The sequence below is a fragment of the Onychomys torridus genome, chromosome 12 (assembly GCF_903995425.1).
Source record: "Onychomys torridus chromosome 12, mOncTor1.1, whole genome shotgun sequence".
Taxonomy (NCBI): domain Eukaryota; kingdom Metazoa; phylum Chordata; class Mammalia; order Rodentia; family Cricetidae; genus Onychomys; species Onychomys torridus.
The window spans coordinates 51,771,576-51,797,343 of NC_050454.1; the positions used below are offsets into that span (position 1 = coordinate 51,771,576).

General features: G+C 33.9%; 1 protein-coding gene across 20 annotated transcripts in view; it reads right to left on the bottom strand.

Moving 5' to 3' along the window:
• Positions 1-25,768, bottom strand: part of Robo2 (roundabout guidance receptor 2) — a 1,547,722-nt gene that overhangs the window by 107,910 nt on the left and 1,414,044 nt on the right. For 15 of the 20 annotated variants that reach the window (XM_036203250.1, XM_036203243.1, XM_036203256.1 and 12 more), the window contains 2 exons: positions 12,521-12,648; positions 6,142-6,153 (listed from right to left, as the gene is read on the bottom strand). In XM_036203250.1, coding sequence (XP_036059143.1) covers positions 6,142-6,153; positions 12,521-12,648 — 140 coding nt within the window. The remainder of the gene's footprint in view (positions 1-6,141; positions 6,154-12,520; positions 12,649-25,768) is intronic. The other 5 variants (XM_036203260.1, XM_036203258.1, XM_036203255.1 and 2 more) reach the window with 1 other exon arrangement.

The following is a 25,768-nucleotide window of genomic DNA, read 5'->3' on the forward strand; positions in this document are numbered from 1 at the left end:
CAAGCTCTCAGCCACTGCTTCAGACTCATGCCAGCTACTACACTCCTCTCCACAATATCAGGTCATATACTGCAGTCCTCAGAAAATCCTGAGCCTCAAATTAAACACTTGCTTTTATGAGTCACCTTGGTTATAGTGTCTTATCACAACAGAAAAGTCTCTAATACAACACAGAAAGGATCTGAGGTCCAGCCATTAAAGTGTAGTAGACAGCCTCTAAAACTAGCCAGCATCTATGCCAATAAACACTTCAGAGGTATACACCCCTGAATTCTGAGAACATACACAAATAAGCCTGGAAGTAGAGTATCACTCCTCCCCCTCAATTGTGTACCCATTTGGAAGTTGTATTTACAAAACTTTCTCATAAGAAATGGATGTCATTCTAAATCATCAAATTTGTGGCAATTGCTTGTGCAGCAACAGAACCTCACATATCTGAAGGTCATCTTGCTCATGAAGCAGGGGATATGAACGAAAGTGGATAGGGGTTCTCATGGAAAATCCCTGTATCTCCATCAGTTCTACTGCTTATGTATAGGTGCACAAGTACTAAGTACAACAAAGGATAGGTTCTGATAGAATGGTAAGAAAACTTTCTAAGTAGGGATACTGAATGACCCTGACACAAGTTCCATTTTTCAAAATAAGTAAGCTGTATTCTTCTTCATTTAACTAGATAGTTAAACAGTGAGAGACAAAAACAGGATTTAAGTTAATTAGAGCAGTATATCAACTAATTACCCATTTAATTAATGACTAAAGGAATATAGTAATAAATGTGAAATAATGAACCCATAACTTCCAAAACTACCCAAAGGGAAAAAAACAAACAAACCATAATTTAGAAATCTGCCCATTGTCTAAATGAGCACCTATATAAAAACAAATCTCCATAAAAATATGACCATCAAAAATTTAATAAATAAGCAAATTGGCCAAATGCCACAAAGAATTAGATGACTGAAATGTGAAGTTTAATAGGGAATGACACTATTGGGAGGTTTGGCTTGGTTGGAATAGGCATAGTCTTGTTGGAGGAAGTGAGTCACTGAGGAGGCAGGCTTTGAGGACTCAAGACATGCCCAGTGTTTGAGAACACTTCTGCCTGCCTATCAAGATGTAGAACTCTCAGCTCCGGTACCAGCTCTGCCTGTATGCCACAGTGTTGTACCATGATGATAATAGCCTAAACCTCTGAAGATGTAAACCACCACAATTAAATGCTTTTCCTTTAAAAAAAAAAAAAGCTATTATAATTTTTTCCTAAAGAAAATTTTCATTCATTGTCTTTTTTATTAAATTTTTTGCCGACTTCAAGAATAAAATTATTTAGATCATGCTATAATTAAATTATATGCCAATGTATAAACAGAACTAGCTATGTGTGGATATAAATATATCCATAAAGATTTGTTTAAAATAATTGCTCTTTCTTTCTTCTTTAGAAAAGCATATATACACGTGCATATATGTTAGTTCTTCAGGTGTGTATAGTGCCCATGGAGGTCAGAAATGGATGTGGATCCCCATAAATTGGAGTTACAGATGGTAGTGAACTGCCATGTGGGTGCTGCAAGTGCTCTTAACCACTGAGACATTTCTCTAGCCCTGTTTCTTTAAAAATAAATCATTTAATATTGCTTTTGCAATAACATATCATTCTGAAGTACTTATAAATACTTGCACTGGCACATCTCTATCAAAATGTAACAAACATTTTTGTGAGTAAATTGGTTAAATGCCTAGAAATGTCTATGAAGTTATATATGGAGTTTGCTGTTGATGTTTTCCAGAAGTTTCACCTGATCCACTCAACTTTTCCTCTCTACGGTTGAGGCAATCAGCAGCTAGCATATGGTACATAAGACACAAAACGGAAGAGAGCTCAACTTCACAGGCAAGGCAGCTGGTAGATTTGACAGTTCTTTTCCAAATTGCTCATCATGTTTTGAATTACTGCTAGGAAAAAAATGTGTTGCCCATCTCCAAATTAGATGTTCATTTTTATTTTTATGCTGGAGAAAGACATCCAATAGGAAAATAAACCAGATGGTTATAGGAACAGAGGGAGGTTCCCTACTGTGATCATTTTCTTATTGTCAGGTCTCCGGTTAGAAGACTTTTCCATAAACAAATTAATACTTGACTAGTCACAGCTAGCTTTGCCCTCAGATGCATTTTTGCCTTTTTCCTATGAACAGTGCCTTTGGAACAATGTCAAAAGTAAAGCAGGAAAGCCTGGTGAGTTCATTATCAAAGAAGCATGGATCTAGATTTAGTGCTAACCCAAAGTATAACAGACAGATAATTGGGCTCCTTCTGTGACACTGGTAACATTACAAATGAGAAACAGTAACATGGAAAATACTTTCCTCAAATGAGGATAAAATTGATGGCTTTCAAGATTATTTTCGACAGCAGAAATCTAATCAAAGTTATATTGAATCTCAAAATACAGTTAAGAGTGTGTGTAATTCCAGCTGTGACCTGCGTGATATAGTAAATTTGTCTCTTAAATTCAGCTGAAACTTCTAAGTTGTCTGTTTGGACAAATTCACACTATGAAATTTGCAATAATTTCCAAATTTAGCTTTCTACACAGAACACACAAATAAAAGCTTTGTATGGAATAACAAAGTGATTGTTTTCTGAATCTTTATGTGCTCCAGAATCTCAATTTGATTTATACTTTTCTTTTAAAATCCTTTCATAGGAAAAATCCAGGAACTTTTTTCTAAACTATGTATTAGTTTGAAAATATCTTCTGTTATTTAGATTAGAATTAGAAAGTAATTTTCTCACCTCTTTATGATTAGATTTTATTTTTTTATTTTTTATGATTAGATTTTAGAATACTCTTTATGCTAGCTCTAAGATCTTCAAAGTTGAAAAATACTTGTCTTTGACTCCACTAAAAAAAAAAAAGAATAATAATGAGTTTTCAATGATGTGTTTAATTGATTATTTCAATTACTGTGTTCCTTTTAGCCTTATTATAAAAGTTTCAATGTCTATATTTAATGTATCAAAAGTCATTTTAAGAGCTAATGCTGGGGCACAGCAGTCTAATCTCTTCTTTGTCAGCCTTTTCTTTACCAATCCAATGAAAATGTATCTAACTTTCAATTTCCCAAGTTCACAGCAGTTGTCACATTTGAAGTATAGTTCTTCATACTTCTGAGCACTGTCATAAGTCATTCAAGACAGATTTATGAAATGACAGACTTTCTAAGATAAAGTATAATGTGTCAAAAAGCTATTCTTTATTTCCAGTTCAATGGGAATTTAAGAAATTGTTTCAAACAAAGATAAATTTGGAAATAACTTTTGAAACTCACTCCTGGTGACTACTACATCTCAGGGCACTGAACACACCATGTTGTTTTAACTGGTGCTCTAATATATTTTATAAAGGTATTAGACATTATTAACATTGTCATATAATCTAGAACTTGTTAAGTGGGTTAAGAGGTCACAGTGTATGAATATACTATTTCTAGCTACCAAAATCTGTAAACTAAATCTGTTTATTTTCTGTTTATTGAAATGTGTTTGTTATAATTACATTATCTGAAGGGTTCTTTCTGTTTTTTCCATTGACAAGTGCTCTCATATTTTAACATCAACAATGAGAATCATAGATTTACTCTCTTAAAATAAATTAAAATTTCTAAACTTGTAAAGTTGTTACTGCCTAGTTATTAAGACTTCCAAAAAGTTAGATTTTTTTCTTTCCAATTACTATGTTTTGAATTTCATTACATGTAATTTTTGCATACATATCTTTACTAACACATATAAGTATATAATAAGTTTCAATAATGAATTTAATTTTTATTACATAAATATGTCTCTCTACCTAGTTAAGAGATGTTGAGAGAGGAAATCTAATGAAATGGTCATCTATCAGATGCTGTGGAACAATCTTTTTGTACACTGTGAATATTTGTTGTTCTCATTGGTTTAATAAAGGGCTAACTGGCAAGTAGCTAGGCAGGTAGAGGCTAGGAGGGATTTTTAGACAAAAAGAGAGTGTGAGATAGAAGAGGAATCACCAGGACACTTGGAGAGAAACAAGATGAATATGACATGTTGAAGAAAAGGTACTACCATGAGGCAGAGCATAGATAAGAAATAAGGATTAATTTAAGTTGTAAGATCTAGTTAGTAACAAGCCTAAGCTATCGGCCAAGTATTTGGAATTAATATTATAGTCTCTGAATGTTTATTTTGGGAGTGGGCTGTTGGGACAAAGCTGACTGGTGGGCCAGAGAAACTATACCTACAACCAGAGCATTAGTTCTAGAATGGTCAGATGAGACCATCAGTCCTAGAATGGTGTTAGAGCAAAGTGTTGTATCTAGAGTGATCTGATAATGGACTATCAGCTCTAGAATGATGGTAGAACCAAGTATGGTTCTAAAATGACAAGGGAATATAGTTCCAGCTGTAGAACAATGATGTTGTAGAAAAGCAGCTCTCTTTTCTTAGTCCATGCCATTTTATTCTTCCTCATTCTCTTCTTATTTGTAAGAAGCCCTCAATGGAAATGTAATTATTATTAAAATGAATTATTGAAAAATCAAACACTGAGCATTAAAATTATAGTATTACTGTCCTCAATTTTCAAAAATCAGTCATGATAAGTATGATTGGTTAAATTATTATGCTTCAAGAAAAAAATTGCAACTTATATTGAAATTAATTAAGTTTTAAATTTCAAAATGTTACTGTGCTAAGCAATAAGTATATTAAAAACTAGGCCCAGAAGTTAGACAATACAGGTTTTGTTTTGTTTTGTTTTGTTTTTCAAGATAGGGTTTCTCTGTGTAGCTTTGCACCTTTTCTGGAACTCACTCTGCTGCGCAGGCTGGCTTCGAACTCAGAGATCTGCCTAGCTCTGCCTCCTGAGTGCTGGGATTAAAGGTGTGCATCACCGCTGCCCTGCAATAATAGAGGTTTACAGAAATATGCATGCATGGCCCAATGACCCACTTATACTCAGGTCATTCATGCAGACCTCCTGAACTTACATGACACAGAGGAGTAAGAATATTAAGATGTGAATAAAAAAAGAGTGCTAATATAATGCATATGAGAACTTCTAATTTTGAAACCAAATTTTATTGACTATACTAGCTATTGACATAAGAACAAACTATATGATAAGAGTATGTGTGTATCACAAACAAGGAAGAAAAAATAATATGAGTATAGGTCAATTCATATCAAATGGCAACAATGTCAGGTCAGTATATTAAGAAGGGTTTTGAAGCTATATGGGTAATTTCTGAAACTGTGAAAGCTGAATAAGTTATTAAAATAGTTTGAGGTATATTTTTTAATGTGCTGGAATCATTCATTTATCCTCATATTTATGCATCCATATACTCATCTCACAGAATTTCTTCTATCTAAACATACTTATGGGTAAGTTATTCTACACTTGATGTTGCTAACTAAGTGAATTTGAAAATATTTCATCATTAAAATAGTCACAAATAATCAGTAGTTAAATTTCTATAAGTGCATGCTATTCATTTTTGCAAAGCCAAAGCAATGATGAGATATTAAGCCACAAACACTGTTTTCATGCCAAACAACATGTATCTCAACTCTCCCAAACTAATGTTAAGAATCCACTTACAACATATAGCAGATTCCTATTAAATTTTCCCTCTGTAGAAATGTAGATGAGCAGGCACAGAGAGAAATATCCCTAAAAATGATGAGTCTGACTGGCTTAAAATGAAGCAGGTGAATAAGAAATAAACATCTTAATTTAATGCATAGATTTCTTTCTTGAGTAATACCAAACATAGCTTATTATTTTGTACATACAATACAAAATAAAGTGTTGTATCATCCTACTTAGGAAAAGTTAGGGGTTTATAACATAACAATATGCTATTTTATCTGAAAATAGACGCCAACTCCTTGCTGTGTTAAGAAAGTAAATACTAAAATGGTTTACCAAAGCAATTGAAAAGCCATGAGCAACTATTATAGCAGATAGTCCCTCGAGAAGCATTTTAACATTGGTAAATAAATATACTTAATTCTGCCAAATGCTACTATGCATGAATTATGAAGCACTGTGCAAAGCCATGCCAAATGGATAGAATGATGGCTACTTACCAACAGGGCGAACTGTAGACATTACAATGGTGTGGTGAGAACATAAAAAAGAAATTTAAAAAAAAAGAAAAGAAAATTATCAGAATGCATGATGTGTAATGTTACATTTAAGTATGGCCAATAGAGTGATTTCTATTCTCATAATTCAATTATGAACAGCGTGCCTAAGTCTGATACAACTGAAAGATATTAACATAATTCTATGGAAAAAGTTCTTTTGAATCTTAGCACTAACTCAGAGGATTTGAAGGGATAGTGTAGGTTTAGTCTTATCATCAGTACTTAATTTCAATTTTCACTTCAAAGACATCAAGTTAAAGAGCCTTCTGCTACTCCCAAATGCTAAATATTTTCTTTAAAAATAATTTTAAATCAGTATGGATGAACAACCATTTAAAAGCAATAAATAAGCAACACAAAACATGGTTTTCCTTTATCCAGAAGAAGAAATCTGTTTAGAAGAGCTAACTATATAAAAATGCACAATTAAAATACAAATTTTTCCATCCAATAGGTCTATATCCATCCATATCCAAGCATATATAACCCTAGTGAATAATAATGCATTTCTAAAACAAGGTATGATTAGATCTTGCTGATGTTGATCATGATGTTGATCTTAATGTTGGGCTTGGTAAGATAAATACAACATTTGGAAGATGCTTTATACCTGAGCATTTCATCAACCTGTCCATTATAATTCTGAATTTGTATAATCCCTAAAACTAAGAGCATAGTTAGATATATCTGAAAGATAGTTGTCTTTTATAATAATAGTATTTATAATCACAATAATAAAACTATGATGATTGTAGTAACAGTAGTAAAATTCTGGGTCACTAGCATAAGCATTTTATGGTATGATTATTGTAGAAAAGCATTGAGAAGTTTCCTGATGACCCATTTTATCTTTTTTGTAAAAGGATGAATAGAAAGACCCAAGACTAATAACAAAGTAAATATGTAAGCTTGACATCATAAATTCTTCCTTTACTCTCACTAATAATTTCTCTTGGTTGTGTCAGATTCTAATAGCAAAAAAAATCAATATTGAAATTTGTGCTAATTTAGCTGCAACATAATATTGGTTTTCAAATATACTTCCCTAAGAAATATTATACCTTCTAAGGTTGTGACATGAAGGAAAAAGAAAAAACTATAGTTGAAGGATCATGTTGAAATAAATAATATATTTTGCATTCACTTTATACTAGTTGCAAATTTTTTTTTACTATACTGCCTTGGAAGACAGCACTTCCAATGAGCTACTTTTTATACCAAGTGAATGAAAAAAACTGGGAAATGAGGAAAACTGCATAAATGAAGCTGCTATTTTGATATCCCTTTCAAGAACCATTTTACAGATTACTTAATAAGTTTTTTGATTTGATTATTATGGGTGCAGTTCTCTTAGTAATTATTTTTCTTTTTAATTTTGTTTGCCATGGCAATAATGAATCTACTTGATGGCAAGCTTCATTTGATAACCTTTTTTGTTGCCATGCTTTTGAAATTAAAAAACAATCAAACAAAAAATATACCAAAGAGTCTTTGGTTTCAAGTGTTGATTATAACACTCCTTAAAGTATCCCCAATGCGCTACCATTCACATAATGATATAATTTCTGTATAAATATAACAATAAAAGTGCCTGTCTTTGTTTCATAGCAACATTTCATCATGAAAATCAGCAGGTGGATGTTTTCAAAATCAGCAAATTAAACTCAACTGTGTTCCAGAATTAAATGAACTAAAATGGACATGACCTCTTGGGTCAGTTGACCTCATTCTAATAAAACAACCAAGAGAAAGGCTGAACATTTAATTTACTTGCATAATGAAATAGACACAGAAAATAAAAGTCATAATTTTATCCCCATTAACCTTACAATGTGAGCTATCCCAACTGCATGTCTTAATGGTAAAACATGTTTTTCAATAATAATTTATTGTACATTACATCATTCTACAGAGATTTATTAATAATATTTAACCCTTATTTTGAAGTTGCAATATTAGATGAATGACAAATTCATGCCATAGGAACACAAACACTCTAATTCATCTGCATGCTACAAATCAGAGAAGAAACAATTTAAGGTTTGCTGATCTTTAAATGTATATATGTGTGTGTGTGTGTGTGTGTGTGTGTGTCATATTTTTTTTAAAACAATGCTTTGTACCAGTTTTTGTAGGTTTGCTTCCAATAAAATGCTGAACCTGAAACTTTCAACAAATTAGGAAAACAATTAGCTGAGAATGTTCTCAAAGCAAACAGAACACTCCATGTCTCCTTGGGTCCAGCACTCAAGTGTAAAAACAAATCTGTTTTCTCTACAAACAAACAGCTCCTCACATGTTCTTAACATTTGTTTAGTCAGAAAACAGTTTTTGAATGGAATATTTGGGGGGTTGATTATATAATTTTTGCCTCATTCATTTCAATCCCCCCAACATACATTAGAGATGACTTGGTCTAGCTGAATTATTTTCACAGTAATTTACCTATTTATGAATAAATCTTCTGCATATATGCTACATTGTTGGTTTGGTATTTTTTGGGGGGCGGGGACTCCTGACAGTGGGAGTTGGGGGTTGCTTCTGACTCCTTTGCTTGTTCTTTGGATCCTTTTCCTCCTACTGCGTTGCTTCGACCAGTCTTGATGTGAGGGTTTGTGCCTGGTCTTAATGTATCTTGTTGTGCCTTGTTTAGTTGATATCCCTGGGATGCCTGCTCTTTTCTGGGAGGAGATAGGGAAGGAGTGAATCTGGGGAAGAAGGGAGGTGTTAGAGGGAACTGGATGGGAAAAAAGAATAAATTTATCTAAAATTATCTTCAGAGTGTGTAGGTGATAGTGCACAGCTTTGTTTGCATGCGTTGCTATATTTTTGTAATATACAATCAATAAATATGCTTGGCTGGTAAATAATCAAAGCCATTTATGACTTAATGAAGAATATCAATGCTGATAAGTAAGTGCTTCCAACATTGTCTAAGTTGTTTTGATCTATGTTTACACAAAAATGAATATAAGAGAAAAAAAAATGGGTTGGGAACAGGGCCATTGAAAAGAAGAGAAAGCACCTTCACTTTCAAGGGTACACATGCTCACTTCCAGTTAGCTACCTGGAGAAAAATGAGTGTTGTGGCATAATTTCTTTTTTATCAGATCAAATATTCACCGAAGGATCCCTGACTTACTTCTTTCAACTTCAAACTCCTTCAAACCCTTTTCCTAATTTATAACTGCTTGTGGTAGCAAAGCTGTGCAAGGGTAAATGTGAGGTGCAAATTGAGCCACTGCCAATTCTATGGAGAGATGAGAGGCAGCATCTCATCTCATGAATGGTGGGCAAGACTGGTAAGTTTCAACAGTACTAGAGCAATGTCTACTTGGGAGGCAAAAATGTCCTCTATCTTTGTAACTCTATTCTGTACCTGGGAATACTTAACCTAAGCTCTTGAGATAACCATATTTCAGCAGGAACACTGCTAATTCACTCTGGAGAGCCTGAGGTTTAGTAGTGCTTTCTGATACTATAAACAATTCTACTGAGTCTAGAAATGAACATGATTCCATAACTGGGAGAGTACATTAACACTCAGAAAGCGCATGTTATAAAAACGTGTTCTGGTCTACCTCTATTATTTAAGGCCAGAGAACTTCACGAATTGTTCTCCAAATTAGTTTATCAGGGGGTTGGTTTTTTTGTTAACACCTTTGAAATATGACTAGTTATTCCCTTCCCTTAAATTGGTAAGCAGAAAGCAAACATTTCAAAACCAACAGCATTTGAAAGAAATAAGTCATTGAAAGAAACAGAAACAGAAAGACTGGTTTATATCCTCACAATTTTTTAGGATGAACTCTTCAGCTATATGAATTAGTTAGTCAACCTGTTACTGTTAATTATATATGAAAATTGGACTGGAGAAATGGCTCAGCAGTTAAGTGCACTGGCTGCACTTCTAGAGGTCTTGAGTTCAATTCCCAACAAACACATGATGGCTCACAACCATCTAGAATGGAGTCTGATGCCTTCTGGTGTGTACAGATGAGCATGCAGACAGAGTACTCATATACATGAAATAGTAGATAAATATATAAGTAGTAATACCATATTTTACAACCTCCATCTATTCCATTCTTACCATTTGTAATTATTATATATTAGAATCAGTGATACTCTAAAACAACAATGTTTGTTTGCTTCATTGATTAGGTTTTGCTTGTTTTAAAACACAGTTTCACTGTGTAGCCTGCACTGGCCTGAAATTCACTGTAACTCAGGCTGGCCTCCAATTCATTACAGTTCCTCTGTCTCAGTGTCTCACATGCTAAAATTATAGGCACTGATCTTTATGTCACTCTTGGGATGACAATATTAATGTCACTGAAAAGATACAAACAACAATTTAAAACCCTTATTTTGTGCAGCTGAACTTTCTATTGTGCCATGATTACTCTCAGATATTTTATGAAATTGATACTATTATTAGCTGGATATGTCTTAAATGTACATGTGGAAGGACAGTGTTGAATATAGAAGAATTTGAAAATTTCCATAAACTTTCAGAAACCATGTATATACCAGTTAGTAGAATGCTCAAGTTATTTCAAAAGTATGTTTTGACTAGATTTATCACCTGAAATTAGATTACAGAAGGTATGAGTGAAGGTATGATGAAGATTTGCTAGATCTCAAATGGCCCCATAGATAAAGATCTTTAACTTATTGTGGCTATGTTTGTCAGTGTATGAAGTAACCACAAATGCAAAGAACATTGTACAAACAGGAGATTCAGAGTGACGAATCCCTTAAACAGTTAAACTAATTCTACTGCTTCATGGCAGCCTGTGCCCAGACTATTTTTACAGGAATTTCCTCACTGTAAAGGACAAATACCAGGCATACTCAGTGTACTTTTAGAAAACATCCAAGACTGGGAAGAATCCTGGAGGCTAGATTGTACCAGGTCAGGCCTCTCCAGTTTGGGGCCATTTACCATTAGCCCATAACACATGTAACTCTATAAGATAATTTTACCTACATGACAAGGCCAGAGCATGCCCCACAGTGGGAGAAAAGTGAGTGCTTTCTCTCTTCTCCACAGATCAGTAGTATGACCCTAGACAGTGCCTTACACCTTGTTCTACTTGCTCTGTCTGTTAAATGAGTAGGGAGCACCAGGCAAATGCTTAGATCTATCTGTCATTGGATCCTCACAACACAGCCCTGAGACAAATGTGATATCTTCTAATATCTTCTGTTGTAAAAATGTCAGAGACAGAGATCATAGGCATCTTGATATATTTAAATGATGGAGATCTTGAAGAGCTACAACCAAATGTGAATCTTTTTGAGAAAAAAACAAAGCAATAGTTGTTGGTTTTAGCAAACTGAAAGGTACTCTCATGTACAAAGGTACAGAACTCCTTAACCCTGCTGTGTAGGGGCAGGAGATTCATATAGTCTCCCATGGAGCCATTGGTCTTAATAGCACCTACAGGCAAGTGGATATAGTAGCATCAAACTGAGAAGTGATTGCTTAAAACCTCCCTAGCAACCATACGCCCAAAGTGAAGACAAGTTGAGATGATGCAGCTTGAAAAACAGGCACATGCATATGTTATTTGTGGTTAGAGAATGGATCCTTTTATAATCCATGTTCAAGCTGACATGTGAAGAGAAATGTAAGTCAGTCTCCACCAGCAGCTTTGGCAACCATCTCCAAGCAAGAAGGGATAATCAAGGTTGCCCCAGGTCTGAGGCACTTGTTGGTATTTTTATCTGGAGGTGTGTCTATCACCTGTGAGGAAGGTCACACAGGTTCACTGTTTATCAGAAGTGGTAGACCATTTAGCAGACTGAACTGGCTACTGTCTGAATTAGTTTATTATAATATTTACTGAGGTTAAACTGAACACTAGTTCAGAGCTGGTCAGTGCATTTGGAAATAAAATTCTTTTATGAATTCTGTGAAAAAAAATGAAAGGAAAGAAGGAGAGAGAGAGACAGACAGACAGAGAAAGAGAGAGGGAGAGAGAGAGAGAGAGAGAGAGAGAGAGAGAGAGAGAGAGAGATTTAAGCAATTATTTTATTTTATTTCAATGAATGATTTGGAAGGCAAATACCAGAGTATTTATTATAATACTAAAAGTATATAATATATTCCTTTACTCTGAAACATCTTGCTACAGAGACCAGCCTGGCTTCCCATTTGGGATCCCTCTGTGATTGCTTCTTGTGTATTAGGATAACAGGTGTGGGCTACAATGCCCAGCAGTTCCTACTATTTTGAGCAGTCATGAACTTACCAACTGATCAAAATATTAGGCTCCTGGTTCAATTTTCTTTGATGCTTCAAGTATCTTACCTCGGACAGTGAGAGTAGCAGAGGCTTCCACTTTCCCTACCCGATTCTCAGCGATACACATATAGGTACCTTCATCTGTACTCAAGGCCTTTTTAATTCTCAAGGTATAGTCATCTTTGATATCGTACCTGTGTAGAATAGGAACCAGCATTATTAAACAGCATCAGTCATATAGCTATTGCATATAGATAGTAATCCTCATTTATCCCTTTTTATACTGCATTTTATATACACAAACATCTAGACACATATTATACTCATTCAGACTAAAATTACTAAAAATAAGATCACTAATTTTATAACTGATCACTAGTTACTTGTCAGTTATCCATTCTTTTACATTGTGCAAATTTTTATGCTTTGAAACTATCAAAGGCAGGTTTTCCAATTTGTCCTATCCTTGGTGACTCTCCACAAATAAGGAAAATATTATACATTTTTTGCTTTGGGTCACTTCTGTTTTATTATGTTGTAAGCTAACCACACTGTATTTAATATGATTTTTAGGCATTATGAATACAAGAAACTTAAAAGAGGAAATATTTGCCTTCTATACTGAGAAGTTGACAAAGTGAACATGGATTAAAAGAATAAATAAGGGAAGTGTTATTTTTTTTCACAACCTCCTATATGAACACTTGAAATGGACTTAAAGCAGTTTTTGGAAATGTGTAGCCCAAGCTCATTCACAATGATTCATTTCTTAAATTTAGAGAAAAACAAATAATCTCAAAATAAGTTTACAACATACAACATTAACATGATTTACCGGAGGTGGTGCCTTGCAATAGGACTATATTCCTGTGCAATTCCAAGTTTTCAATTAGACAAACCAGAAAATAATACTATCAGATTTCCACTCTTACGACCTTTCCTCTCAATTTTCACTAATGTTTTCCAAACAGTATTTTTCTGGTAGGTTATGATCGCTCACACTGCTTTTCTTTTTTCACATGCTGCACAGTTATTTCAATGTTCCCAAAATGTTTTAGTTGATTCTGCATGTTGGATACTCATTGGGACATTTTGTTGCTTTAAGAATTGATCCAGGTTTCTAGCCTTGATCTCTCTTTCCCTTGACTTTTCTTTGTTTGTTTGATTGGTTGATTGATTGATTCCTTTTTGACAGGCTCTCAGGTAGCCCAGGCTCTCAAACTCACTAAGTCACTGGGAGTGACTGGATTCCTGATAATTCTGTTTAAAGTTTCTTAAGTGTTAAATGACCTCCACACCCTGCCCAGCTGGTTTCAAACAGCCCTGTAATTAGTTGTGTTCTACTTCTCACATTAGTTTAAAAAAAAAAAAAACAGATAAAAAATAACAACAATAACAGCAACAACAAAATGCCTTGTCTCTACTAGTGACAGTTCTAATTTATATACACTGGTATGACCAAAAGCAATGTCTGTCTACCAAGTATTTCAGTGGCTTGGAACTCCCAAGCTCCTCTGTCTTTAATCATGGTATTGATTTCTCTGATTATATATTTACCTTGATTTCTTTTCTATTTACCATGGTTTAAGACTTAAGAATGTGTTTGAAACCTTCCATAACTGCACCAAAAAGAAATATAGCTACTCCCCTCTTGAAATGCAGACACATGTTAATGATTCTGTACTACTTAGAACTATTAGAGTTTTAGTGTTTTCATGGTTGTCCTTTTCCAAAAGGAGGGTCATCTTGTCTGTTTAACCAAATGCCCTCAGCATACTGTTAGTAACAGAACTTCTAAAATTTATACAAGTCACTAAAATTTATACAAGCACAGACTTCGGAACCTATCAGCCAAATTTTAACAACAAGGTCAGCCTGTGTTTCTAACAGTGGACAAGTATTTAAATTCTTTGGGTATGAATTATCCCACTAACAAATTTGTTCTTCTGATAACGATGTCTATTTCAATAGAAGGAGTGCCAGCTATAGCAGCACAACCAGAGGAAAGCACAATTCATAATAACTATTTATTATACATACAAAGAACCCAAGAGATGTACAATTAATGCCTTGTTTCCTGGTAATATGAATGCTATAGAAATGTGAATGGCTTCAAGGCTGGTAGATTACCACGTTTATCTATAAGGAAGGCTTATGTTTACAGTTTAAGATAAATCCTAAGCTAAGAAAGTGTGAAAGAGTAATGATGTGGAGAAAGAGTTGCTGATTAAATGCATTATATAATAATGTAAATATTAATGTATAAATATAGAGAACTCTAAATCTCAGAAGTATCCTTCTGCTACATCATTGAGCAAAATCATACATCACAGATAATTTCTCGTGCAAAAAAAATTAGTTATGCTTTCTGTTAAGCATTCACTTTCTGTAGGCAATAATATAATATAAAGTGTTTATTTTGACTCAAAATTTCAGGTTACAATCCATCAGCATCACAGGAAGGCAGTCACAGAAGAAGCAGAGGAACTGGTCATGTTAAACCTATTGTCAGAAGAGAGCCATCGCTGTATACATGCCAATGGTCAGTTTGCATTTACTCCATGTATGATGATTAGCCAGTTCTTCCTACTTCAGTTCATGTAAAATCAAACAATCCCCACTACAAGCCCTCAGGGCAACCTGATGAAGACCATCCATCAGTGAGGGTCTCTTCCCAGGTGATTCTCAACTGTGTCAAGCTGACGATAAAAACTTAACTATCATACTTCCATTTAAATTCTTTGTGATGTATAATGTGTTTCCATGTGTGACAGCAAGATGATAAACAACCTGTAGAAAATTCCTATTTCCTGATGCAATTTTAAATAAAAAGCTGATTATATTGTTGTCTGGGTATAAAAGGGGACTATATAAGCCACTATCAATACATTTCTTTATTATAATAGAAAAAGCCCACTTTTATGTTGGATATGTTTGCTGTTTCTTACATATGTCTATCAGGTAATGTATTGTGTTGATTATTCTGTCAGGGTTTATAGATCCCTCAAGACTAACAGTATCCATACTTTTTAACAATCAGAACTATAGGAGCTTCATGACTATTTATCAATCTAGATATAAGTTAATTACATTTCTCTTATCAGAGATACTTCAATTTGTTTTTAACTACCTTTACTTAGTCTAAAATAAATTATAAATGAGTAGAGCATGCTTTTATACAAAATCACTTATCAGCATAGTGAAATTTTATATACGTGTGGCTTATAGTAGCACTGCCTATTTTAATTAAAAACAGAAAATGAAACAGAGGAAGAATATTTCTGATGAAGCAGTTTTACTACAAACAAGATGATTTTCATTGTGAAATCTGCCTGACTTGGACTTGTATGAAGGAAGCCATTGTTGCCAGGTTTGATTAATGACAGTTTTGGTATCCTGGGCTGTTAGTTGCTACCCTAGATGTACCTTATTTCTTTTTATGTGAACCACCCCTGAAAAATGCAACCCAATCAGATTTGGCCCCTGGACAACATGTGCTATCATCAGTGTACCGTGAATTCAGATTGATTGGTGACCAGCTGTGATGATGTAGGCACAGAAACTCCGTTTTACTGTATTATTTTTATACCAAAGATGGGGGTGAGGGTAAAAAAAAAAAAAAAAAAAAAAAGGGAAAATCAATTTAATTGTGTCAAAACCATTACCATCTGTTCAGCTAAACAATAAACAAAACAAGATGAATTTGCTTTAACAATTAAAATAACAGTTTGCCTAGAAGGTACTGTCCATGTGTTTTGATATTTGATGAATAATACTAAAAATGTCTCTAAAGAGAAATATTACTACTGATTATTTTAGGAAATAAAATGCTACATTCTAAAAATCATTTCTGAATTTACATAAGGAAATTTATAATATTGCTTTATATAGTTATGGCATACATCGCAAACTTGCTATCATTCATAGTAGGAAGAAAATTTCTATGAATCAAAGTTAATTGAAAATATCAGGCAATACTTGAAAATTTTTGTAGAATTACCTAATTTCTTTCAATTCCGATTGTGCAAATTTCAATGTACATTAGACCTGTATGATAGAAAGTTAGTACAGCTTTCTGACTCTTCTGAATATATTAAAATAGGGGCTTCATGCCTTTGATGATGGGTATAGAATTGCAGAGGACCAATAAAAGGAATATAAACTAAAATTTTAGGATAATCTAGAAATTTCCCATGTCGAAAGCCTGTGTCTCTCCTCACCTTGTTTGGATTATATAAGTATTCCATAAACCTTCCTGGATGATCATTGTGATCATAAAAGCATCTGTTTTCATGGAAGAAAACTTATTTCTTCAATGTCTTTTACTTTTGTTAAGCCATTTACAACTTAATCTAAGACTTCCGGCTGATCTTCCAGAGCAAGTATTTTGAATTAACACTCACCATTTTTAGTATGCATCTGCTTCACTAAAAGTTAAGATCGTCAATCAGGAAACCATGCATTGCAATGAACTATACATTATTATGAACTATGTATTACTAAGAACTATGAATTACTATGAAGCAGCAATTATTTAATGCCTATGAAAGTAAATATTATTATTAGTTTAAAGTCTGCTTATTTTCAACTATGTGTAAATTTCTGAGCATATAAGTGGGTATGTATATGTGATTATGGTGTTCAAGGAGATGAGAGGCATCTGACTCTTGTGGAGTTGGAGTTATGGGCTGTTGTAAGCAACCCAAGGTGGATGTTGGGAACCAAATCTCGTTTTGGGCAAGAGCAGTATATACCTCTCTCAAGCCCTGGTATTTTTCTTTCTTTTTTAAATTAAGAAAATTTGAAATTTTTTTTCAAGTTGTATTATATTTCTATGAAGCTAAAGAACTAAAAATAGCCTTATTTATTTTGGATTGTTTTAAAATTGAAAAGCCTGTAATAATAGGTCTTTCACCTTCAGTAAAATTTCACCATGGACCTTTATAAACTAAAAACCTACCAAATTGCCTAATGGTCTATTGCCTCACACTCAACACAAGGATATTTTTATTATATAAATCCTTTATTAATCTTATGAGACTATTAACTGATTAATATGACTCGTTCAAAAACATGTCTTTGTACAGTGCATATGTCATAGACATAGAAAACAACCATTTAAAAATAAAGGGGGCAGGGCTGGAGGATACTTGTCTAGTATGTCCAAGGACCAAAGTTTGATCACCCACAGTACTGCCCATTTTTCTCCTTTAAAAAAAAACTCTCAATAAGATTATTTATTGCTGGCAGTGGTGGCACACGCCTTTAATCCCAGGAGGCAGAGGCAGGTGGATCTTTGTGAGTTCAAGGCCAGCCTGGTCTACAGAGTGAAATCCAGGAAAGGCACAAAGCTACAACAGAGAAACCCTGTCTCGAAAAACAAAACAAAACAAAAGATTATTTATCAACTCCCTACAAACTATAGTCATAATATTTATCTTCACCACTCTTTCCTAGAAAAAGTTACCCCCTTATTAATCTTGAATGAAAAACAGATTGTGGCCTTTTCCTAAATTAATACTATTAATAACTAAATTTGTAATGTTTCCTAAATTCTTTCATAGATAAGACTTGAACATACTAAAATCATGTAATTATTTCTAGAAACATTATTGTATGTAATACTTAATCTGTAATATCCAAGGTGTATCTTAAAGGCAATATCTTAGATCACATGACTAATACAGAACTTCTATTTGGTGGCCAAAGATTGAGCTACTTTCTACAAGGCAAATGATGTCATGAACATTTGATTTGCAATTATTCTGCATGTTTTGTTTAGAATTTGAGTAAGTGAATCATGCTATCATTCCGGAATTATCACAATCAATTCTGGACAAGTAACCCAAGAAAATATGAAGAATGACTACTCTTTCCATAGAATTAATTGCAAAAGGTAATTCAAACTGCAGTTTTACTCAAATACTTAGTGAAATTTTAAAGTACAAAGTCACTCATGATTGGACTTTCTGTTTTGTTCTGAAATCTCCAGCCGGGGTATCTAATCTTCAGCCCACAGGCCATGTGTTTCTCAGAATAGCTATTAATCTGCCTCACCAAAAAACAGCAAACTTTGAATAATATGAGATTTCTTAGTTCTTAAAGGACTTTGTGGTTCTCAAGTATAAACTTGGTAGAATACAGCATTGTGTCACTGTGTCCTAAGGTTGGATATGCAGACACAGAAATGCCTATGAAACACAAAACTTAAAATCTTACTCATCCAATTAACCAAATTATATTTTAACTAACATTTGAAGCTAGGAAATTTTTCTAAAAGCTACCTTTGTCATCTCCTACCTTTGCCACTTCCAAATCTAGGCTTGGGTGATTTCCCTCATCAACATTAACCATGGATGGAAGATACCTATTTAAAAAGTACCCTTTATTCATGGCTTCCATTTTCACAGTTTAATTTATGATCATCCTTGGCCTGAAAAGTATTGTTTATTTTTAATCAGAAGGATGTGGAAAGGAAGAAGATAGATAGATAGATAGATAGATACATAGATAGATACATAGATAGATACATAGATAGATACATAGATACATAAATACATAGATAGATAGATACATAGATACATACATACATACATAGATAGATAGATGATAGAAGAGAAAAAGAAGAGAGAAAACTAAAATTCCTTTTATTAGCTTGTGTTATGGTAGTTCTTTTTATTATTAGTTGTTTTTAATCTCTTACTGTTCCTTATTTATAAATTTAACTTTACCAAGGGTTTATTTGCATAGACAAACACAGTATACGAAGAATTCCTTGTTACTTATGTTTTCAGACATACAGATAAGGGAGGCCTCTAATACTGCTTTCCCTTTTGCACAGCCAGGAGAAGCAAGGCATTTTCAAACTACAAAGCTGGGAGAAAGTAAACAAGACACAATGTTTAAAACATCCATATTGAGAAACTGCAGTTGACTATCTGACACAGAACAGATTTTAGTTTGCAGTCTAACAAAGTCAAATAGAGCAAGAATTGTGCAATTGTCAAGGATCCTGGGCTTGGACCACTTAAAAGTTGCATTCTCTCTCTCTCTCTGGAATTCTGCAATTAAGCTATATCACAGCTGGAACTTTCCCAATGGCCAAACCATGTGGTCAACCTAAACAAGAACTCCCTAAAAAATTTGTTTTCTCTGGTAAGAATTGAACTCAGAGCTTCAAGCATGCTAGGGAAGTATCTCCAACGGAACTAATCCCAAATCCTCCTTCTGGACAACTTAATCTCTGTAGTCTGTGGCTTCATTCCAGGTCCTTGCCTCTCAGTGTTCTGATATAACAGGAGACACTGAAAAGCCTTCCAAGCATCAATTTTCAGTGTAAGTTTGTGGTTAACTACTAAGTTCACAGGCTGCAGTCCTCAGCAATCACTGTCCATCTTCTTGTCATCATGTTCTTATTTTTGTCTACCTCTAAAAGATGTATCACCACTGTAAAAACTCTTCTAGTTTCTAAGCAACCTCCAACTCTGTCTATAAAACTTATTTCTCTCCCACTTACCCAGATATTTATTCCCAATGTCATAAAGGAAGTCTAGCTCTTTCTTAATGGCTGGCTCTCTGGCATAGGGTTGGATAAGAAAAGTGAAGAGTGTCCCTACTCAGATATTCCAGACAACCTCAGTGTCTGACAGAAAGTACTAACAAATATTTTTTAATGAAATACTGTACTGCATCATAAATAAAATAGCAAAGTGGAACAAAACCTAATTTGATTTCATTGAAGCTTATGGTAACCAATGTTCTAAGTGACTGTGGATTTTCCTCCTTTTTAAGATAATTAATACAGTAAATAATAGTGCCTATTTCACAGGACTATTGAAATTTTACTGTAAAAATGGCAAATATTCCACAATTAGGAAAGCATGTTGAAACAAAGTTGTGGAAGCGGGTTTAATTATCCTTTCATTTATAAATAATTATCCAATTGGCTTAGGTTCTCGCAAGGTAATCTGATTTTACAATAAGACTAGAATTGAAATATCATACTTGGAACATCGGATGTATCTCACAGTCAGATATTTGGCAAGAAATTAACTTTGACTCTCAAATCTTTTAGAAGAGGATCTCAGGTGTTAATTCCACAAGAATAGAGGCTCTCACATATCTGTTTTGATATGCAGGTCCTATGCTTGCAGTCGCTGAGATGGGAGTAATAGATTAGCTTTACAAGTGAGCATAGCTGAGCTAAGCAGGGTATGGCATTGTCACTTGGAGATGTTTAGTTTGAGCAATGCTCTGGAAAACCAAAAAGGCTCTCTCAGTTTTTTTGTTTTGTTTTGTTTTTTTTTTTTTCGTTTTTTTTTTTTTTAAGAAATGTCTTCATAAAATAAGACTGTGGAATACTTTGGAAATTTTACACATCCTAAAAGGGGAGTGTCTGACAACTAGTTGTATAAAGTAACTTGTTGCTTGTCAAATCTGATTGAAAAATGCAGATTTAGAGCTGCATCTACCTAGGGTGACTACTTTCATCAACTCAGCAATGATTCAATGAGCAAAGAAAAACTTTGCCTTATATATATTCTAGAAAATATTCCAAATACATTTATTTCATAGCATTAAGAAGCAATGTACCTGTTAGTAGATAGTGTTTTCTAGACATGAAAAGGAAGCTGTATCCATGAACTATCAACAATATGGCTTCCTACACAAGACCTGTACCATGGCAGCATTGTCTGATGGGCCAATATGGAAGATGAAAATTTCATGAGGTCCCAGCCTAGAAGAAGAACTAAACTGCTGAAAGAGAGGGAGTTAGTTTCCTCTAGGGACAAGAACCCTAATAATTTATTCAATTCCAAGTGGTAAGCCTCAAGCATGTACATATAAGCAACAATAAATGAACTCAGGAAGTTGTAGGTGTATATTTATCATATATGTATGTATATGTAAACATACATTTAAACACATGCATATATACATAACAGTAATAATGAAGTCATGAATTTCAAAGGGTGTGGGAAAGTACATGGGAAAAAGTAAAGGGAACAAAGAATGTATGATAATTGTATAAATATAATAATCATGCCTAATAGTCTCAAACATTAAAAAATTCAATTAAGAAAAACAAAATATTCAAAAATCCATTCATTCCTTACCATTAGCAATCCAAAATGTCTTCATGTGTTAAGTAGTGACATGTTTATGTTAATTCCTACAATAACATTATTTGTCCATCTCAAATGACACAAGCTTCATATGTAAAGAAGTGAGAAAAGACCGTTATGTTTGAAATATGCTCACTTGAATTATATAGTCCATTATTTCTGTCCTAAATATAAAATAGAAGTCGACTCAGCCTGGTGGGATAAACTATACTCCCAAGAATTCAGAAGTTGAGATGAGTTATGAGGTAAAGTTTACTCTCAGCTTCACAATAAACTACAGGTCAAGCTATTCTGTTTTTGAGACTCTGCCTCAAGCACAAAACAAAACAAATATTTAAATAATATCATTTGATCGATGCCTATTTCATATTTCCCACTATCTTAGATTTCCCTAACTTTAGAACTATTGGTATTTTAGCTTATCCTTTGCAGTGGTATTCCCTGTTCCTAGAAGGCATATTCAAGGCACTCTTGGCCGCTACCTATGAAATTTTGAGAGCAGCCAATGGAAGCTCACCCTGAAGTATTATGCAATAGCACTGGGGAGTGGTAGAAATAGATTTCCCCCAGCTGGGAAGCTGCTGCACTGAAATGTAGAGCTAAATATCAGCTGTCAGTTATAGGTTAGGATGCTTGTGATTCCAGATGAATACATCAAGACTAGTTGAGTATATAGAGAAAAAATGTACAGTGTAACATGAATTCTAATAGGTCTTTCAATACAAACCCGGAGCCAGAATATTAGGGTAAATGTTGCAAGATCAGAGAGACAAAAGAACAAGCCACTGCCATGTCTCACCTCACCAATTCCACAGACTTCCTTACTGAAATTCTCTGAGTCCTCACCAGAAATGCTCCAGCAGAAAAAGCCTCTATGGACGTTTCTGCCAAAAAACCTTTAGGTCCTGTTTCCTCATGCTTTATATACCTTTCTCCACCCAGCCATCACTTCCTGGTATTAAAGGTGTGTGTGCTTCACAGTACTGGGATTAAATGTGTGTGCCACCACTACCTGGCTCTATTTTCTCTCCTAGACTGAGTCGATCTCATGTAGTCCAGGATGGCTTTGAACTCACAGAGATACAGATGGATCTCTGCCTCGTGAGTGCTAGAATTAAAGGTGTGTGCCACCACTGTCTGGCTTCCATGTTTAATCTAAGTGACTTGTTCTGTTCTCTGTTCTGTTCAGGTAAAATTTATTAGTGTACACAATATATCACCACAATACAGTAATGAGTTCAGCCTTATTTCCTTTTAGTAATAAGTGAAAGTCAAGGAACTAAAGAACATCAGCAGCTACTGATTGAAGCGTGGAATGCACATTCTTCCACTTACCAAATGAGGAATGAGTACATGTTTTTATCATCAGAGATAACAGGGCCTTTTCAACTTGGCCACATGTTGGAACTGCAACCTTGAGTATATTTTTCATTGTCTCTAAGCTTCAGGACTTTCTTCGTCAAGGCTGTTCAAAACATTAATTCTATGCTTTACAATTCTCATGCAAAACCAGTAGGCCCCAAAAAACTTTAATTTTAATTAGTAGGTTCTTTGATTTTAAAATTATGTATGTTCTATAATATATTACTGTATATAGTGGTTAAGAGTGTGGGTTTTGGAACTGATAATTCTGCATTCCAGATCTTTTACTATCAATTAATTCTACAACTCCATTTTTCATTTGCAAATTATGGATGGCAACATATACTTGCTGCTTGAGGTAATTCTGAAAGATAAATGAACTACACCTATGTAAAGCACTTATAAATATTAAGTAATACTCTTATAGTTAGTAAATTACAAGATGTCTATTTTTCACATTCTAACGTCTCTGAAATTAAGAAGTCGTCTCACCAAGTTTGACATACCATGATCAAGTTGCTACATTTTCATTCCTTAATAAAGCAACTGTTTCCAACTCGAGTCAACTCCACCATGAATTGTAAAACATAAATTACCACTATAGGATTAAAAATGGTTAGATTAAAAGTTGTAACGGTTAATCATGATTGCCAAATTGACTGGACTTCAAATCACTAAAGAGACCAAGGCCATGTCTGGGAAGAACTTGCCAGATTAGTTTAACAGAAGTGAGAACCCCATTCAAAATGTCGGGAGCAGCATTCTATGGGTTGATGTCTGGAATAAAAAGTAGGAAGTGATCAAAGTGCCATCATTCATCTCTCTTCACTTCCTGGCTGTGAGTGCAATGTGATTGGCTGCCTTACACTCCCACTGCAGTGACTTCTCCCCATGATAGGCCAGATCCTCATACTCTGAGCCCAAATCAACACTTCCTTCTTAAGTTGCTTTTGTCAAATATCTTGTCAGAGCAACAACAATTGTAATTAATTCAATAGTCATTTGACCTCTCTGTTTAAACATAAAAATGGGACTCAGTTACACATACATAAATAAAAGTGATTTTCTTAAATGCAGATCAAGGGGTTGAGGATTTAGCTCAGTGGTACAGCACTTGTCTGGCAAGTGCAAGGCCCTGGGTTCGGTCCTCAGCTCTGAAAAAAAATGCACATCAAAATGCATTTCACTATGTGTTGTTTTCATTAAAACTCATCAAGCAAATATCAAAAAATACTTTTAAAAAATTCAAAGGTGTCTTGAGTATTGTGTTGGAACGTGAAGAAGAAAGGAGGAACTATACACTCCCAATGTTCAAGTCTCTCAGACTTTGTGAATTTAGTCATTATTTCTTTGACACCTAATGGTTTCTGATGATTTCTTTTGTCTATTTCTGGATACAATGTTGGAAAGAACAAATAACCATATTAGCAAAAATTTAAAAGGATAAATTTATTCTAAATTGTGCACATAACAATTTTAGAAGATGTGTGTTTATCATAGACTGATGGTATATCATCACTGTAGGAGCAAAATTATATCCATGAATGCTTTCTTACCCACAGTAATTTGTGACTCTCTGATAAATAGTCTACGTCAAGGCCAAGAAGTTCTACATTGTGTCTTCCTAGTCTTTAAGACCAAATAAGAAATGGAAAAGACTCAACACCTCCAGACACTGTTCAAGTGTGTGGACTTAGGAATCAAAAATCCAAAGTCCATTATAGCAGTATGCCTTGGAAAATTTATTGTCATTGTGTCTACGTTATCACATTTATACAGATAGAAATATTTATTGCATAGAGTTATGATGAGGATAACTAAGTCAAATCAAGTAAATCTGTGTTTAAGCAATAACAGTGAAAGCAAAATTTATCATCATCATCATTATATTTTATGGGAAAGAAAAAATGTAATAAAAAGGTTTTAATCTTTATTGGGATTTCTCTGTAGAAGACTATGTAAGCAGTAAGTATCAAGAAAAATTCTTCATGCTCCTTACTGCTACTTGCACAGGACCTGCACACATACAACAAATCAAACATGAAAATAGAAGTAAACTAGTTGGGAGGAGGCAGAGGATGAGTAGGACTGAAAAAAGGGAAAGAGAGGATAGTGGGAGTGAATCTGATATCTATATGTTATATACATGTAAGGAATTTGTAAAATAAAAAAAAGAAACAAACAATAGAAAGACCAATTCTGAATTTAAATTATTTAAACAACACAGAATTTGGGAAAGTTGTATATGACATAAATACTAGTAGCCATTGGATAGTAAATGTGCAAGTAACTTAATTTTTATATACTCATTCATTTCACCTTTCTTATTTTTTCTATTGAAGAAAAAAGCAGCACCCTACTTTCCTAATTGTTTTTAGCTTTTGCCATGGAATTATTCTATTTATGGATTTAAACATATCACAGAAAATATCCCATACAACTTACATATTTCAAGAGATGTTTGCTTGCATTCATATATGATTTTTGAATTTTTCACAATATGGATTATTATAAATTATCATCTCCCAAAATGTACATTTTAGATTCATGTCATAATTCAAATTATATAAAACAATAACAGAAATAAGAAATATATCTTAAGAAAAGCCCTAGGGATATTATAATTCACTCAAGTGATTCTAACCATAAATAGCCTTTGGAGGATTTGTGTTAAAAATCTTTTTTTAAGTCAACAATATTTTTTTAATGTTGTTTACAGTTAAGAAAATAACATAAGAACCTAGGAAAGCATCTCTACCAGAAAAAAGCCATTCACTTGTACTAAGTATGTCCTGATGAGCCGCAGTCACTATCTAGCCTTGGCTCT